Source organism: Myxine glutinosa, chromosome 4 (genome assembly GCF_964187855.1).
Source record: "Myxine glutinosa chromosome 4, kmMyxGlut1.1, whole genome shotgun sequence".
In the NCBI taxonomy this organism is placed as follows: Eukaryota; Metazoa; Chordata; class Myxini; order Myxiniformes; family Myxinidae; genus Myxine; species Myxine glutinosa.
Window position 1 is genome coordinate 82,817,751 of NC_136264.1, and position 17,365 is coordinate 82,835,115.

At 41.4% G+C, this 17,365-nt stretch overlaps 1 protein-coding gene across 1 annotated transcript in view; it reads right to left on the reverse strand.

Annotated features, from left to right (window-relative positions):
* Positions 1-3,397: 3,397 nt before the first annotated feature.
* SEC61A2 (SEC61 translocon subunit alpha 2) overlaps positions 3,398-17,365 on the reverse strand; it is a 37,638-nt gene continuing 23,670 nt past the window's right edge. Inside the window, exons 5-12 of the mRNA XM_068112838.2 lie at positions 16,479-16,610; positions 15,472-15,581; positions 7,572-7,725; positions 6,444-6,604; positions 6,102-6,299; positions 5,638-5,829; positions 4,817-4,893; positions 3,398-4,605 (exon numbers count right to left, since the gene is read on the reverse strand). Coding sequence (XP_067968939.1) covers positions 4,419-4,605; positions 4,817-4,893; positions 5,638-5,829; positions 6,102-6,299; positions 6,444-6,604; positions 7,572-7,725; positions 15,472-15,581; positions 16,479-16,610 — 1,211 coding nt within the window. The 3' untranslated portion in view covers positions 3,398-4,418. The remainder of the gene's footprint in view (positions 4,606-4,816; positions 4,894-5,637; positions 5,830-6,101; positions 6,300-6,443; positions 6,605-7,571; positions 7,726-15,471; positions 15,582-16,478; positions 16,611-17,365) is intronic.

Consider the following 17,365-nt stretch of genomic DNA (forward strand, 5'->3'; position numbering starts at 1 on the left):
TCTCCCTCAAGGAGCGATGTGTGGCATCGATACACCCTCCCTCCGGCAGGGGGCGCTCTCAACAGCATGTTTTACCGAATGATACAAAACTGAATGAAATAAAAATTTCTTCATTCATTTTCTGCCCATGCTCACATCCTCAGTGAATAAACACGATGTGTTCACACGAGTGTCAAACGGATGGGAAGGACTTCTTTTTGTATGCAACACAACACTGCGGAGTAGGATCATCGACTGAGGACACGACTGTGCCGCTGATGCAGTGCCCCCTGCTGGTTCGGGCAGGAATTTGTTCAGGGTGCCGGCGAAAGCTCGCCTGCTCGTCGTGAAGGACACCGGGAGGATCTTTAACGTCGACCAACTAATGCCAGATGGGGGACGCCCAGTTTAACGTCCATCCGAGGGACAGAACACACAATCATGAATCACCTTACCAGTGAAACACCGGGATGGGATTCAAACCCAGGTGCAACTCAAACCCAAGTTATCTCTTGCATCAAGTTATCAAGGTATGCAAGTTATCAAGAGTTATCTCTTGCCCAACATCTCACTGATTTAAGAATAAAGCAGGTAGGAAATTCAGAAGTTTGCAAAGTATGATTAAACAAGTTCTGTGGATGACGCATCATGGAGTGATGGTGGTGGGCCCAGAACAGCCATAACAGTGTGAAAGTAAACAACTAAAACAGCTTACATTTCATCCATATTCACAAAATCTGCCATTAAATGGATCAATACATTCATTGTAATTTTTTCTATAAATATGCCTTGCCAAGATAATCGCAGTTTTGTGATTATAAGGAATATAAAAAGTTGGAGGCTTTTGAGATTTAGATGTGGATTAGGGGTTTGGGGGGGGGGGGGGCGGCATGTTGCGCAGACACCACAACCACCACCATCCTCAATCCACATCCATTCCGAAACATCTTGATAATCATCATCACATCTCTTCCTTCTCTCTCTCCCACACACACGCTTACCCCACAGTTGGCTTATTGCACAACCATGCTGTGTAATACTGAGCCAGTTGAGAAGAGTTTTGTTCTAATAAAAGTGTTACAAAATACAGAATGCCCACCAAGTGAAAGGAAAATTGCAGCAATTCCACTGCCCATCACTCTTTTTTTGCACACACCCTGCCTTTTGGGGCCAAGTTAGCAATATTTAACAAAAGTCCAGGGGGCGGGAAACACAAAAGCTGTCTGGACATGTCTGCTTAATAATTAGATAATTCCATCATTCCATCTAATCGCAGAACCTTTTGAACGGCCATCACACTTGTATCACCATCATCGTGCCATACTACAGAGCGGTGGTGCTGCCAAAACAGTCTCTAGGGTCTAGGCAATATTTTAGCTGCACTGAGATTCGAACCCAGGCTAGATATATTTTATAAATATTGGAGTATTTATCAAACGAGTGGTTCCGTTGATCCATTAGACCAAATTTTCATTGGTCGACATGGCCTTGTAGCATACCTGCCTGCTGTAGCGCTTGAGCATTAACTTACCTTTCACCAAGCCCAGATGTGCTTGGGCTAGGGTGGGGATTGATTCGTTATTATTATTGCCAAATGACACCAACATTATTATTGTTAATATTTAGTATTAACAGTTAACAGTTAATATTTAGTAATTTAGTGTTAATTTAATATATATGCTTTGTTACAATGTTGTCACGGTTTTTGTTATTTATTTTACAAAAATTGCAAAATAAATAACAAAAACCTTATTGGTTTTCAAAAAACCTTTCATTCTTTCAAAAACAAAAACCTTATTGGAATGCCATGCCATGACCTATTAAACTGCTCTATACACCTTAACATGGCACACGTCGAGAAACATGGGAATTCGTCTGGATTCATTGCAGTTACTTAGTCAAATCAACTCAGGTCATGACGATAATTTTAGTGCATCACATTCCAAATCAGAAAGCTCCAGTAGAACTCCACAAAAACATGCCTCACACACACACACACACAAAGCTCATCCATTTATAATAGGTCCATATGCCATAGCTGGGTGGTTTTCTTGTTACCTTCCCAGCAGCAAGTCTTGGAATTTGTTCAGCGTCGAGACAACTAACCGACACTTCACAAAAGACACCATGTGATCTTTAACATTCACTAGCAACCAATTCTGGCAGAAGAGTCACCCAGCTTAACACCCATTTGAGAGAGGGCATACACATTGATACAACGGGATAACCGTTTATAGTCAGGTTGAGATTCAAACCCAGACTGGAGAGCTCAAAGGCGAGTGTGCATGCATCTAGAATATCCTGCCAACCCCAGTGCTTGTATCCAGTTCCCATAATAAATGTTTTTAAGAACAGAATTGCATAAACAAATATTTCTTTCCCATGGATTAACTATGATCGTGAAAAAGTATATCTGTTAGACTTTAGCCAATTTGGCTCAAAATGTATCTTTCCAACTAATGCTATCTTTATAAAATAGATATCATTGTCCTAGTCAAAACATATTCAACATCATTCTTGGGCAAAAAAAGGATGCTCTTAGAAATAAATTTAAAAGGATGATTGGAGCTGTATCCCTGGTGCTTATGTAATTGATGAATATTATAGCTTTTGACATTTCAGAAACAAAGAAGCCACTCTGGAACCCTGCTCTCTGCAAAATATCATCACTGTCCCACAAATGAAAATTCTCCATTAATATTGAGGAAACAAGTGTATTTAAATCTGCAAACATACGTTAAAAAAATTCATCATTTAAAGAATAAATATAATGCAAAGTACCACGATGGCCTCAGCTTCATTTCATTCACTTCCCAGTTTGGGAAAAAAATACATAGGATTATAAATACCAGCCATGCTCTTGAAATGGAAGTCAATCCATTTCAGACACTAATGAGAACCAGTTTTACCATTATATAAATGTATCAAATGTTTGGAAAATGTTGCGATTCTATTAATCATTACAGATGACCACTGACCCACAATGTGCACGATCGTACTGATGTATTTGGAATTACATTTCCAGGAGCGATTGGAGATAATTTCATGTCGCCTCTTGCAATTGTATTCAAACTGTAAATAGTGTTAAGCCAGAAATCCTCTCCACGATTTATGTAAATTACGTTTCCACTATTGGCGTCAGGAAGGGCATCCGGCCATACAGGGAACCATGATTGTCATGGGGCCCGCAAGGCTAACCCCCGCTCTAGCGGGGAAAAATGGCCTTAAAACGATCATTCATTCATTCATTATGGCACGTCATGCGTGTTCACAATATTTTGCTATTTTAACAACCTCTGTTGCAGTTTGAATACAACTTTTGATGCAATAAATCTGATACTTGTTGTCAGTCGTTGGCTCGGCTGTTGAACAGTCGCTATCCAAACATGTTTTTGTTTATTTAAAACTTTGTTCAAAATTTATTTTTTGGTATCAAGTTTTTAATGTGTATCCAATGCAGGAATGGGATAATGATAATTATGCAGCACAAAGACAACAACAACAACAAAAAAATTATAATACAGTGAGCGAAGGTTGCACAAGATGGGATGACAATAATAGCTGCAGTTGAAGAAATTTACAAGTACAGTATTACACTTAGAAGATAGGAAACTACCTTTAAGTTTTCTTTATGAATTACAGTGTGGGAAAAAAAAAATTACAATAACCCATCTTGAGCCCCAACTTGGGCAACCTTCCCCTATTACTCACCATATAACAAGAAAACAGGCCTCTCTCACTCAGCGCCTCACCTACCGATCTATCACCAATCAAGTTTAGAAAAAAAAAAATACTTGGCAAAATAAAGTTTTTGGTAAGATTACAAATGTACAGTCCTTAAAGTCGCATACATCTGCTGTCACCCAAGACTGGTTCTTCAATTGTACGAATGATCTCAAAAATAATGTACGGACTTGTAGTGATCAAAAATCATTTTAGAAGGAAGGGAGCATTTTGTAATTATGGTACATTTCACCAAAGGCAAGCCAGGAGGGAACCTTGGGCCAGCATTAATAAGAACAATGACCAGAAAAAACAAAACTGCCAAATTCAACAAATAATAAACACTGTCCTAGAAATTGTTAAATGCACCGAATCCTGACATCATTTCGGCAGCTTGGGGCAAACAGTAAAGATGCGTGTGTATTGCGCACGTGTATGGTCAGCTTAAATGTACAAATCAAAATCCCAGGAAGAAAATACTGTAAAAATTAATTTACATTCGCAGACTCTTCTTGACAAAAAAAAAGAAGAAAAAAAAAAAAGATACGACTAAACTGAATTTTGCGTATATAAGTTTAAGGGTGGAGGGGCACGAAAATAACTAAAAAGAACAGAAAGTTGAAAGGTCACAACTGTGCATCAAAAAGGCAGGAAGAATTTACGAAGGCTGTATGTCTATTTTATGCAAATTTATTTCTTTGCTTTTTTTTCCATTCTTAAAAGAACATGGCACCAACACTGCCCATCTCGCTCTGCTCCTTGACAAAGATTTCAAAGTATTGGTAAATAATGGTAACAGCTAGCAGAATTCCGGTGCCCGAACCAATGGCACCCATGAAGTCTGCCATGACAGACAGTGCCCCAATGCACAGCCCACCAAAAGCTGCAGCCGTGGGAATGTACCTAAAGGAAAAGCACGGGAAGAGGCAGAAAGATAAAAGATTGAAGGTTGGTTGCCAAAATCTTGCACAGAGATACAAAAGCTGTTCATTGTTGAATGGCCAAGTGTTTGACTGTTCAGAAACAAAGCTGGGTTTGAAGAAAGAGCTCAGCACAACACTCAGTAACAAAATTCGCAAGTTGGATGGAACTCCAAACCAAGGAAACTAGTTACCTATTCAGCTCATGCACCATAGACTTCTCACGGTGACCTCGCATCACCATCTGTTGTTCCTTCAGCTGCTTAGCAACCTGACAGATACAATCCAAAGCATATCTAAAAAAAAAATTCATGGCAAATAAAAACATGATATTTCAAAACAAAAACAAACAAAGTAACAAGAAATATGTCGTGCATACTTGCGAAATCCCTAAAATAGGTTGTTGGCATATGATGACTTCAAAAAGAATTGGTGGTTGAATTCAGTGACCAGATATGCAAATCCTCTTCAAATTTCAAGTTAATTGGATGAAAATTGAGGATTTTAGAAATATGGCCTATGTTGACCTTTTGGCCTATGTTGACCTCAAAATACTGTGTGGTGGATTCACTGGCCAGATATGAAAATCCTCTTACAATTAAGTCAATCCGATGAAAATTGAGGATTTTAGAAATTTGACAAAGTTGGTGACCTTTGGACTCTGATGACCTATTGACCTTTTGACCCCAAAAACAATAGGCTTCTTGCTTATGGCAAACTCTACCATTTGGTGAAGTTTCATGAAGATCAGTTGAAAATTGTGACCTGTTGGTGACTGAGAGACAGACAGACAGACAAACAGAATAACGCACAGGGCCATCCAATATACTTGAAAAATCTTCGATTTTCGCAAGTAATGATAAATTTATTTGCTCGTTTAACTACAGCAAGCGATACCCGCACCATCTAGTGCCGGCTGAAGCAGTTTCCCGTAGTATTGGCACAAAAGTTACTCCTGCACTAATTTTGACAACAGGATGTGAAGCAAAAAAACAAACAAAAGCGCTGTACTTACATCTTTGGCAGATGATCCAGAAACCTCAATCCAGGTCTTGGAAAAGAAGGCGCAGGAGCTCAGCATGAAGGCTATGTAAACGACCACATGGAAAGGGTCATCAGCAATCGAGCCCAGAGACTCAGGGGGAGAGAGGTAGTAACAAAGCCCACCAACAGGGTAAGATCGTGCTGGGCCACCTCCCCCAACATCCTGAATCACAAGGAAGTTAAAAAAAAAAAAAAAAAATCTCAAATAGCCTATTCAGTCACTTTTCATTCCCTGGGTATAAAAGTTTCTTACTTCCAAAAATAAAATCTAGCATTTTGGTCTCGTAAATTACCATTGGGGCAGAATTTATACCAATTCAAACTTTATGATCATTGCCTAGAAAGGCAAAAGCTAACAAGCATTTTAGGCTGATAGTTACGTGACAGTTTAACAATTACAAAAAATATTATAGAGACCGACAAGGATAGACTTACTGCCCAGACGCCGAGGAAATTCACAAGGAAGTTTCCACTGAAGCGAATGGCGAGCATCTGCGAAATAATGTAAAGGTTGGACACGAGAGCCGACTGCAGTATGATGGGGATGTTGGACGTGTAGAAGAGCTTAATTGGGTAGGTGCTCTGCTGTCCACGGTAGCGTGCGGATTTGATAGGCAGGTCCACACGGAAGCCCTGTGCAACGGGTATTATGCTCGTGTTGGAAGAATGCAAATGGCAATTGGTGGCGTAGTTGGACAACAACCACCCAAGCTATGAAGAATACACAAACGTAATCATCAGCTAATGGTGGAGAACAGCAGCATAGGGTTCACCCACCTGGAAGTAAATAACAATGGCAAACACAAAGATGGTGGCTATGAGGTTCATGAGGTTGGGCAGGTTCTGCCTGTAAAAGGCTTCTCGCAGAGCACGCACTTTGTCCAACCGAGTTGCCAGCAAATGGAAGAGGGCGATTATCGCTCCTTCAAACTCCGTCCCTGTAGAATTGCATATGCCGTTACCAAACAGAACTCTCAAGCTGGCACAAATTCACATCTGGATGACTATTCATAAAAATCCGGCTGTTAAATACAAACGCTCCAGAATCATCAGGCATGAATTATTCCATCAAAAACAAGATAAAAGATCATAAAACAAAGCTTCAAGACAGCTGTTCATCACCATCACAGGACTTGCCGTTTATACAAGAAAATGCAGATCTATGCAGAAAAAGATCATTCTGTTCCTCTCGTCTGTGCTGTCTTTCCACAATCTGTCACCCCCATCCACAACCATGATATTTTATACCCCCATGAACCCTCTCCAAGCCCACCTCTTTCAGAGTTTCCAGTCTTTCCTTCCACTTCTGTGTTTGGAAGTTTGCGGCTGCATCAATCTTGTTCACCCGGTGTCTTCCCTTGGCCCTCATTCTTCCCAAAATCCATTGTTTTTTTCAATTCTCCCTCAACACTAATATGTCCCCCACTCCCCTCTTTCTACTGTTATTTTTGTTTAGCTATGTCCTGACCCGCTTGTGTAGAAGCTCCTCCACGAGCCTCGACACTGTATACAATTTTATTATTGATCAGTGGGGCAAAACGCTAACTAAATAGCTTCCTTTTAAGTCGAGAACAAATCACTTTTTTCTGATAATCAGCTTTTTAGAGACACTCTTGCTTGCCCTGTTTTCTCAGAATGAGGTTAAATTAATACGATATCTTCTGTACTTGGCGTTTTTGTCTCCTACTCATAGTGAGTGAAGAGTGTAGAGCGATGAGAATGGTTCAACAACCACAAAGTGTGGGGAAAATTTTGGGATGGTGGCAAGGAGTAGGACTACAGCATACAGCATAGTGGTGTATTCACAGCACAGACAGGTGCAGTAGAAGCGACTTTGTTCTGCATCTACATTTTCTTGTATAAAATCTGGCAAATTTGCACCAGGAACACGCTTAAGGTTTCTACCTCGACCAGTGTTGATCGTCGTTGGGCTGAAGGCTTTCCACACGATTGTCTCACAGATATTGGTAGCAATGAATAGCGAAATACCAGAGCCCAGACCATAGCCCTTTTGCAGGAGCTCGTCAAGGAGCAGGACAATAAGCCCTGCCACAAACAGCTGCAATTAGAGAACATGGAAAATATATATCAATTCGGATTTCAACTTTGCAGTGGTTCAGCAATTATAAATTACATCATTTTAATTGTGCCAGTCGCTCCGACGATTACCAGCACAGAATTTTCTTCAGTTTAAAAATTCACGGCAACTTTTAATTGCAGGTACCACAAATCCCCATGTACAAGGTGCACCTGTATACAAGAAACACGGTTGATGTCACTAACCCCAAAAAACTAAAAAATGTAGACCTCTATGTAAATCATATATACACAGTCACGTGAAAAAGTAAGTACACCCCATGTAAAGTTTTGACTTTTTCAACATACAGCTATTTAATCTTCATTTCAACAATATTGATAGATAAAGTTGATATAATATAACAAATATCATGAAACATTTACATTTTGTAGTCCATTGTATAATTTAAATAAACATAAATGCAAATTTCGCATGTGGAAAAAGTAAGTACACTTTTTGAAGCTCAACCGAAGGATCGACGCTCGAAGGATCGATAAAGGTGATATAATATAACCGCCCCGGGGATCGACGCTCACCTCCTAGTCGTAGGCGTGCCCCATCTTTCCTCGAGCGGCCGAAGTTGCTCGCTTCTTTTTTTTTTTGGACGATGCGATATACGCAGAAACGACGACGTAGAGGCAGGCATTTGCAAATCCATGCACATGTGCACATTGGCTCTAATAGGTGGTATTGCCCCCTTTGGCAGAAAGAACCTGAAGTAGGCGTTTCTTATAACTGTCTACCAGTCTCTGACATCGACTGGGATAAATTTTTGCCCACTCCTCCATGCAGAATTCTTTCAGCTGTGCAATGGTTGAGGCGTTTCTTGCATGCACAGCTCATTTCAAATCTCCCCACAATATCTCGATGGGATTTAGATCCGGGCTTTGACTTGGCCATTCCAGAACCCTCCATTTCTTTCTTTTCAGCCATTCCTTGGTGCATTTACTGGTATGTTTAGGGTCATTGTCATGTTGCAAGGTCCACCTTCGGTTGAGCTTCAACTTTCCGACACATGGCCTCACACTATCCTCAAGCACCCTCTGGTACAATGAAGAATTCATAGTGGATTATATGATGGTGAGCTGCCCAGGCCCTGATGCAGCAAAGTTGCCCCAAACCATAATATTTCCACCACCATGCTTTACAGTTGGTATCAGGTTCTTGTGGTCAAATGCTGTCTTTAGTTTTTGCCAAACATGTCTTCTGGTACTGTGGCCAAATAGCTCTACGTTTGACTCATCTGTCCAGAGCACATTGTTCCAGAAGTGCTGGTCCTTGCCGAGGTGTTCATTGGCAAACTTTAGTCTTGCCCTGATGTTCTTTCTGGACAGCAAAGGTTTCCTCCTGGCACACCTCCCATGTAGATCAAATTTGTGCAGCCTCTTTCTAATGGTAGACTCGTGCACTTTGACATCAACAGTGGCAAGAGCTACCTGTAGGTCCCGTGATGACATTCTGGGGTTCTTAGAGACTTCTTTCAGCATCTTGCGATCTGCTCTCGGGCTGAACTTGCTGGGGCGGCCTGGCCTGAACAAGTTGGCAGTTGTTTGGAATCTTCTCCACACTTGTAGATGATCTTCCGGACAGTCGAATGATTGATTTCAAATTGTTTGGAGATCTTTTTAAATCCCTTCCCAGACTCGTTGGCATCTATAACCTTCTTTCTGAAGGCTTCAGAGAGCTCTTTTGATCTTGGCATGGTGATGCCGCACACTTCAACAACAAAGAGCAAGCCAAACTAAATGTCTGAGGTTTAAATAAGACAGGTTCCTCCAAGATCCTCTCTAACGATGTTCTAATCATTTGCACCTGAGCTGGTGCACCTGATTGTAATTTCAGGTATTTGAAGTCGTGATAAATGTAGGGGTGTTCTTACTTTTTCCACATGCAAAATTTGCATTTATGTTTATTTAAATTATACAATGGACTACAAAATGTAAATGTTTCATGCTATTTGTTATATTATATCACCTTTATCTATCAATATTGTTGAAATGAAGATCAAATAGCTGTATGTTGAAATATGTTGAAAAAGTCAAAACTTTACATGGGGTGGACTTACTTTTTCAGGTGACTGTAGGTATTGTATATAGGTGGCATTAACTCAAGTTTCGATGTTTAATATACATGAGAAAATCTCGCACAAAAATTACAAAATAAATGCTATAATTTATGAACCATTAATTAATGCTTAAATTCCCAATTTTTCCTGTGTTGAAAAGTACAAATCTACAAAGGCTATTACAGAGAAAAGTACAAATCACAAATCTACAGAATCATTAATGCACATCTACAAAGGACATACGTAGACATAAAGTGCATTCCCAAACCTGTACCTGAGCATAAAGTGCACCCCCCAACATTTGCCGTCATTTTCCTGGAAATTTTTTTTTGCACCTTATACAGTAATACCCCGGCCTACGTCATTAATTGGTTCCATAAGCCGTGACGTAACTCGGTTTTTGACGTAAACCGGGCGTAATGCCTTAAAATAAAGACAAACACCGTAAAACTAGAGTAAATAACTGGAGGAGGCTGCGGCTTCGCCCTGAATCTTTGCCGCTCCCCGTCGGTAATCCCTCCGTTGTTTTCTATCGGTCGGGTCTTCTCCTCGAACAGGGTGACCGGCACGGACGTGTCAACCGTGAGCTGGCTTGTGTGCCGAGTGGCTCCGCGGCCCGCTTCACCACGGCGTGCTTTACCCAACATGTCCGAGCAGTTTCACCGGTGGTCGTGTCGTCTGTGACAAACGAACGAGCTCAGGGTTCCGTGAACCCGGCCGCCCCGGGGATCGACGCTCACCTCCTAGTAGTAGGCGTGCCCCATCTTTCCTCGAGTGGCCGAAGTTGCTCGCTTCTTTTTTTTTGGACGATGCGATATACGCAGAAACGACGACGTACAGGCAGGCATTTGCAAATCCATGCACATGTGCACATGAACGTCGATCGGTTCGTCGACGCCGGATGCCGGCGAGGTACCCGCCGAGGCACCCCGGCTCGAGGCATGACATGGTCACGGTCGTCCGAGCCGGCAGGGTCGTCATGTTTCGCCGTTGCCACGTTGCGTTGGTTGTTTTACACGGTAAAGGAATAATCACAAAAATAACAGCGAAAGGCAAAGCAAGCACGCGACCACAGCACAGGACAAAATGCATATGGCGTCGCCTTTGTTTTGAATGAGAACCAGCAGCTACGCGTACGTATACGTATATTTTTTTATATTTTAATGTGCTTTTTATTGTATTTAAAAAAACATTGTAGCTTCTTTTATTGTTAATTTTTATGTACTATTTTATTTATTTTAAATATATTTTTTTCACGTCGTCCTATTATGATGTTGGAGTGACGTAAAGTCACACATAATGATGTTCGCTGAACTGAAATTTACTCCAGAAGAGTGGCGTAAAACAGGATATTGTCGTACATGTGGATTTATGGTGCTTGAGCACTTCTGAAACTTTTAAACAAAAGTCATTGGGGTACTATACTTACTCAAATGGTTCTACCCTCTTCATTTGCAATTTCTCAGATGTCATAACATATCAAACAAAAAGGCTAAATTGAACCATAAGGCAGCAGGAAGAAGAATTTTAAAACCAACCACCAACCTCTAATGTGACGTTCCGCAACCTATGGGTCGCTACCCAATGATTGGGTCGCGAAGGATTTTCAATGGGTCGCACGATCGTTTCAGAAATCGCGAAGAAAAAAAAAAAAAAAAAAAAAAAAAAAAAAAAAAAAACTTTCTCGACGATTTACTTCTCCCAACTGAACAGAACAGAGATCAAACGAACGCTGACACAAACTTTATAGTGTGGACACTTCTACCGCGCTGTACCGATGTATCACGCGTGCATCCGGTCAGTCAGATCATACGTTTAGTTCCCGACACGCGAATGTCCATTGCTTTTCATTCGAAAGATTGAGCTGTGAGCGTAAGGTACTCGCCATGGCTAGAAAGTATCAGCCTGTGTTCCTGAACTATGGGTTCACCTTCACCTTCAATATCGATAAGCACAATGTTCATCGACCACAGTGTGTGATATGCCTTGATGTGTTGGCCAACGAGTCCCTCAGGCCCCAAAAGCTGAAACGGAACCTCGAGAAGAAACATGGAGATCATGTCAACAAGTCGCGGGAGTTTTTTTTCTCCGGAAAGAACGTGAGATGAACAACAGCAAGTCAGTAATGAGTTTGGCTGTTTTTCCGTCAAAGGGACTGACCAAAGCCAGCTAGCTGGTGGCTGAGAAGATAGCCAAAGAAAAGAAACCGTACACTATTGCGGGTAAGTTTTTTGTTTTCTTCCATAAAAGTATTTCACTGCATTGGCGGTTTGTAGGTTCATAAAGTAATACATGGAGCTGTAAGTATAGTTAAATTTAGTTTTTCATTTTGTCTTTAGAAAATTGATGTGTCGGGTTCTTGCTTACTATTACTCGTGCCATGTATACATTGGTATATCACAACTTCCTAAGTTTTATTGTTTGTTACAATACAGCCATTCTTAAACGTTGCCTCTTTTTAAAAAGTACGTACGGCAATCACATCGTACATATTAGATTTTTATAATGCATTGGAACAGCGGTTCTTAACCTGGGGGATGTGATGTATGCGCATACGCGAACAAAATACTGTGTGTGGTATGTACCTTTGTTAGGTTCCTAAAAATGGGCTCAAAAAATAGATATGTTATTTATGACCCCTTCATGACCCCCAGAAAACCCCAAACGACCCCCAGGCTGTCCGTCAATGCCTTGGAACAAAATCAAGATTAATCATAAAGTGAAAGAAATGTTCATGTGTTATTTTATTTATCTTGTATTGCAGAGCAACTCATCCTGCCATGCGCCAAGGCGATGTGCAGAGAAGTGCTTGGAGAGACGGCGGCTTCCAAAATAAGCACCAATTCCGCTTTTTGCCGACAGGATTCGCCGACGGATAGTAGACATGGGCGAAGACATCGAGCACCAGCTGTACGCAAACCTAGAGGCCAACAAGTTTGTCATCCAGTTGGACGAGTCAATGGACATCGCACAGAAGGCATTGACCCTCATCTTTGTTCGTTATCGGCATGGCGATGATTTATGGAGGATCTTCTGGCATGTGACGAGCTACAGACCAAGACCACAGCCGCAGAAATATTCACAGTCGTCAACAAACACATCGCATTGCATAGCCTCAGGTGGGAAGACTGTGTTGGCGTTTGTACCGATGGTGTGGCATCGATGACAGGTCGGCGCAGCGGTGTCATTAAGCTCATCCAAGATGTGGCACCACAGGCAAGCTGGACCCACTGCTTCCTCTACCGCGAGGCATTAGCGGCGAAAGATATGTCACCTGGACTTGCCGAAGTAATGGACATTGCAGTGAAAACAATCAACCATCTCAGGAAGAGCGCCCAAAATTCGAGGTTTGCAGAGCTGTGTAAGGAGCAAGATGCAGAACACATCACAGTGCTGTATTTTGCAGCTGTTCGCTGGCTCTACAGAGGAGATGCTTTGGCAAGATTGTATGAACTTTGCGACCAGGTCCTCACATTTTTGGAGGTGGCTAGGTCAGACCTGGCAGTCTACTACAAAAACAACAAATTCATCGCAACATTCATCGCATACATGGCCGACATCTTCAACTTGTTGAACAATCTGAACATATCGTTCCAGGGCAAAACGAACAAGCAGGCGAAATCTGTGTTCGTAATGTATGACAAGATAGCGTCGTTCAAGTCAAAGCTGAATCTATGGAAGAGAAGAGTACAGACCAATGATGAATTTGACATGTTCGAAAACCTGGATGATCTGCTCAGCAAGAGTGTTGAGGAACGTGTGGACATTAAGGATGTCATCGTCAAACATCTGGTGAACCTGCGCAAATGATTTGACGAATACTTTCCTGTTGATCCACACGTGGAGAAGAAGTGGATCCGAGACCCTTATTCAGTCAACGTTCAGCAGTGCTGCAACTTGTCCAACAGATTGAAAGAGGACTTGATCGACATCGTGGCCGACGGTACACTTGAGGCACTGTTCAGGAAGGACTCTTCAGTAAAGTTTTGGCTGACAGTGTCTCATGAGTACCCAGAGATTGTACATCTCGCGGTAAAGTTCCTGATGCCATTCACGACGACGTGGATGTGTGAGGCAGGTTTCTCAACGGTGACATATCTGAAGTCCAAGTATCGAAACAAACTGGAGACAGTGGCCCTGTGCGCCAACATGAGAATCGCATTGTCGCCACTTCAAAGCCGAATCGAAAGTCAACAAAGTCAACCATCGCACTGATGTGGATAATCCACATCTACAATCTTGCTAACGGAACATTTGAATTAGGCTTGTAAGTTTCACTTTCGGGTTTAATCAGTGAAAGTTGTTTATTTAATGTTGTTCATGATAACGGAACATTGAACCTGGATATAAGTTCAGATGCATATCGGTTTTTTTCAGTGAAAGTTATTCTTGTTTTGTTTATCAGTTCATGTTACATTTTAAGTTCATCATCTATTCACGATGAAGATTAAAATAAAGTTCAAACACCTTATCTTGGCGTGTCACTTTAATAATTAAAGTTTTATTCTATTTCACAAAAGATACACCGCCAATGAATGTTGTGAGATTCATCTTCATCATCATCTTCATTAAATCTTCATCCGGATTCATCGTAGGGGCGGATTCATCTCTTCCGAAGGTGCTAACAAGGCAGGGAGTTTACGCCTGATTGGCTGACAATAATATCAAGTGGGCGGTGTCTGTGATCGAAGTCGCTGCTCATTCTCAAGGGGGGCGTGGTCTCTCGCTCTCTCTCTCCTCATGGTCGTGGAGATCCGTACAAAATATCAAAACAAAATAAGGACAGTGTTCGGTATGATGATTGTCGTCACTTTGCTTTATTGTTCAATTACGAATTGTACTACTGTACAAAGATGATGAACCGAACCCTTACCAAGATATTAACGTCATGAGCAATCGATATTTCCATGACGGTTTGTGTGTGTGGAGGGGGGGGGGGGGGTTCGATGGGCCGCGACTGGATGCCTGGGTTTTTTTTATTGGGTCCTGGGCTAAAAAGGTTGTGGAACGCAGCTCTAATGAACCATTTGCTATTTTCATTGTTCTGGCAAATGTTACATTTTGTAATCGATAAATCAAACAAATGCACCATACTCTTGATATACCGTTTGTGCTGAAGCAGTTCCTGGGCAAGGGTTCTGCCAGATGATTTGCAGTTACCCTCCCAGTAATAAGGGTAGGAATTTGTAATTTGTTCAGGGTGCTGGCGATAACTCGCCTACTCCACAAAAGGCACCATGGGATAACTTAACATCCACCAACGACTGATGCTGGCCGAGGGTCCTTCAGCTAAATGTCCATCCAAGGGATGGCACACACAATGATGCCTCTTCCTGCCTGCGAAACACCGGGATGACGGTGTGTGTCGGAATCGAGATTCGGCCGCGGACTAGACAGCTCAGAGGTGAGTGTGTATACCTCTCAGAGGTGAGCTCAGAGGTGAGTCCAGCCAGCTATACATTTTGGAAAACAATTTCCAAAAACAAAGTTTGTACAGTACTAAGTCCAACATGTGCATGCCACCTTTCTAGCTTTATAAATAAAAATTGTTTAATCAGCTTTTAAAACTTCATTCGTTGGTTCTTCCATAATAAAGTGTCGTGTCAATAAATAATCCAGCAACAAAGAGCCAGAAATGATCAAATGAGCCGGCATATGAATACCTGAATGATGATAAGTAAACAGATGCCAGGGCCCATTTCTGCTGGCTCTCCATACATGCCAGTCATAACATACACAATGGCTTGGCCCACTGTAATAATCATTCCAAACACTGTCGAAGAAAAACAGGAATTGAGGACCATGTTGACATTCATTATAGCCAAAGTATTCAGGGATGTCATCGCGGATTGATTCAAATAAGAAACAGGAAGCACTTTTTCTTCATACGCACACAATCCCTAATAATGATAATTAAAACAAACAAAAAAGCTAGGCAAACCAACCACCGACTTCTATAATGAACCAAATTCGAAGCAAAAAAAAAAATGTTTAAGCAAGTCTATAAACTGGAAATAATCTGACATATCTAAACTAGCACAATAAAAAAACATTTACACAATGCAAGCTCGATAAACTCCTTCACAATTGATACAAGACTTATGTAAATGCGTACAGCAATTAATTTACAAAAAAAATCTTACTTATTTTATGGATAGGGCTGTGCATATAGAACATCCATCAACCATAACATGAATTAATTGCGTAAAATGAATTTAAAATGCAATTGTCTAAACCATTCTTCTTCTTTCGTATGCAGCACAAGGCTGCAGGATGGCATTATTGGCTGAGGGTACAGCTGTGCTGTTGATGCAACGCCCACTGCTGGTCAGGGCAGGAATTTGTAATTTGTACATAGTGCTGGCGATAGCGCACCTTGTCTTCGCGAAGGAGACCATAGGATCTTTAACGTCCACCAACGAATGCTGGCAGATGCGGCGTCCGGTTTAACGTCCCTCCGAAGGACGGCACACACATTAATGTCAAAAGCATTATAAACAAGAGAATATTTAAAAATGTTCCACAATCAAGTAATGCAGACACCATCATAAATGTCTTCAAAATGAATGAACTTCATTATTTTCAGGAGATAGGATATTCAAAATCACAACATCAGCACCAAGACCAAGACCAGAGACGGCCTTCTTAACGAAGTGTGCAAGTCACTCACATTTCTGTGCGCCATTGAAGAGCGCACGATCTTTTGGTGTGTCACCAACTTCAATGATCTTTGCACCAGCCAAAAGCTGCATGATCATGCCAGAGGTGACAATGGGGGAGATCCCGAGTTCCATTAACGTTCCTGAAATAATAACAGTGTCAAATCGCAAACTTAAATTCAGCACTATTCCAATTGTTTCAGTTACTAAAATGATCATCATATCATAATGCAGATCAAAATGCTCAAAGTTATCAATTTTTTTAGGGTGCTCCAGCTGAATTTTTCTTATTTTAAAAACTTATTATCAACTATTATCAACTACAGATGAAAGCGTAAAGGTTTGTTTCATATTCCATGATTTTGGAAAACATGGTGGACCACTCCTCAAGTGGTTCATTGATAGAGTTGGTCATAATACCACAGAGGGGGTAGTTAAGTACCTCATAGGCCCAAAACTGAAATCCATTCATCACTTAGTTCAGTAATTTGAGAACACAGGCAGTGCGTGTGTGGACTAACCACACATAGTTGCCAACAGACTGCACACCAATTAAACCATGCCGTAGGGTGATTGACAACCCCCCAAAGTAAATAATTGTTTAGTCCCTCAATGGGGATGGTAAGGCAACAACTTGGAGAATTAGGAAAAACTTTAATGGTTTTCTGTTAAAAAATAAAATGTCACCTTATGCTTCTTTTGTATACAGCACAAGGCTTTGGGGTAACATAATAGGCTGAGGGCACCGCATGTCCCACTGATGCAGTTCCCCCTGTATATCAGGGCAGGACTTTGTAATTTGTTTCGGGTGCCAGCAATAGCTCGCCTACTCTTCACGAAGGACAATGTGGGATCTTTAACATCCACCAGCTAATGTCGACAGATTTGACACCCAGTT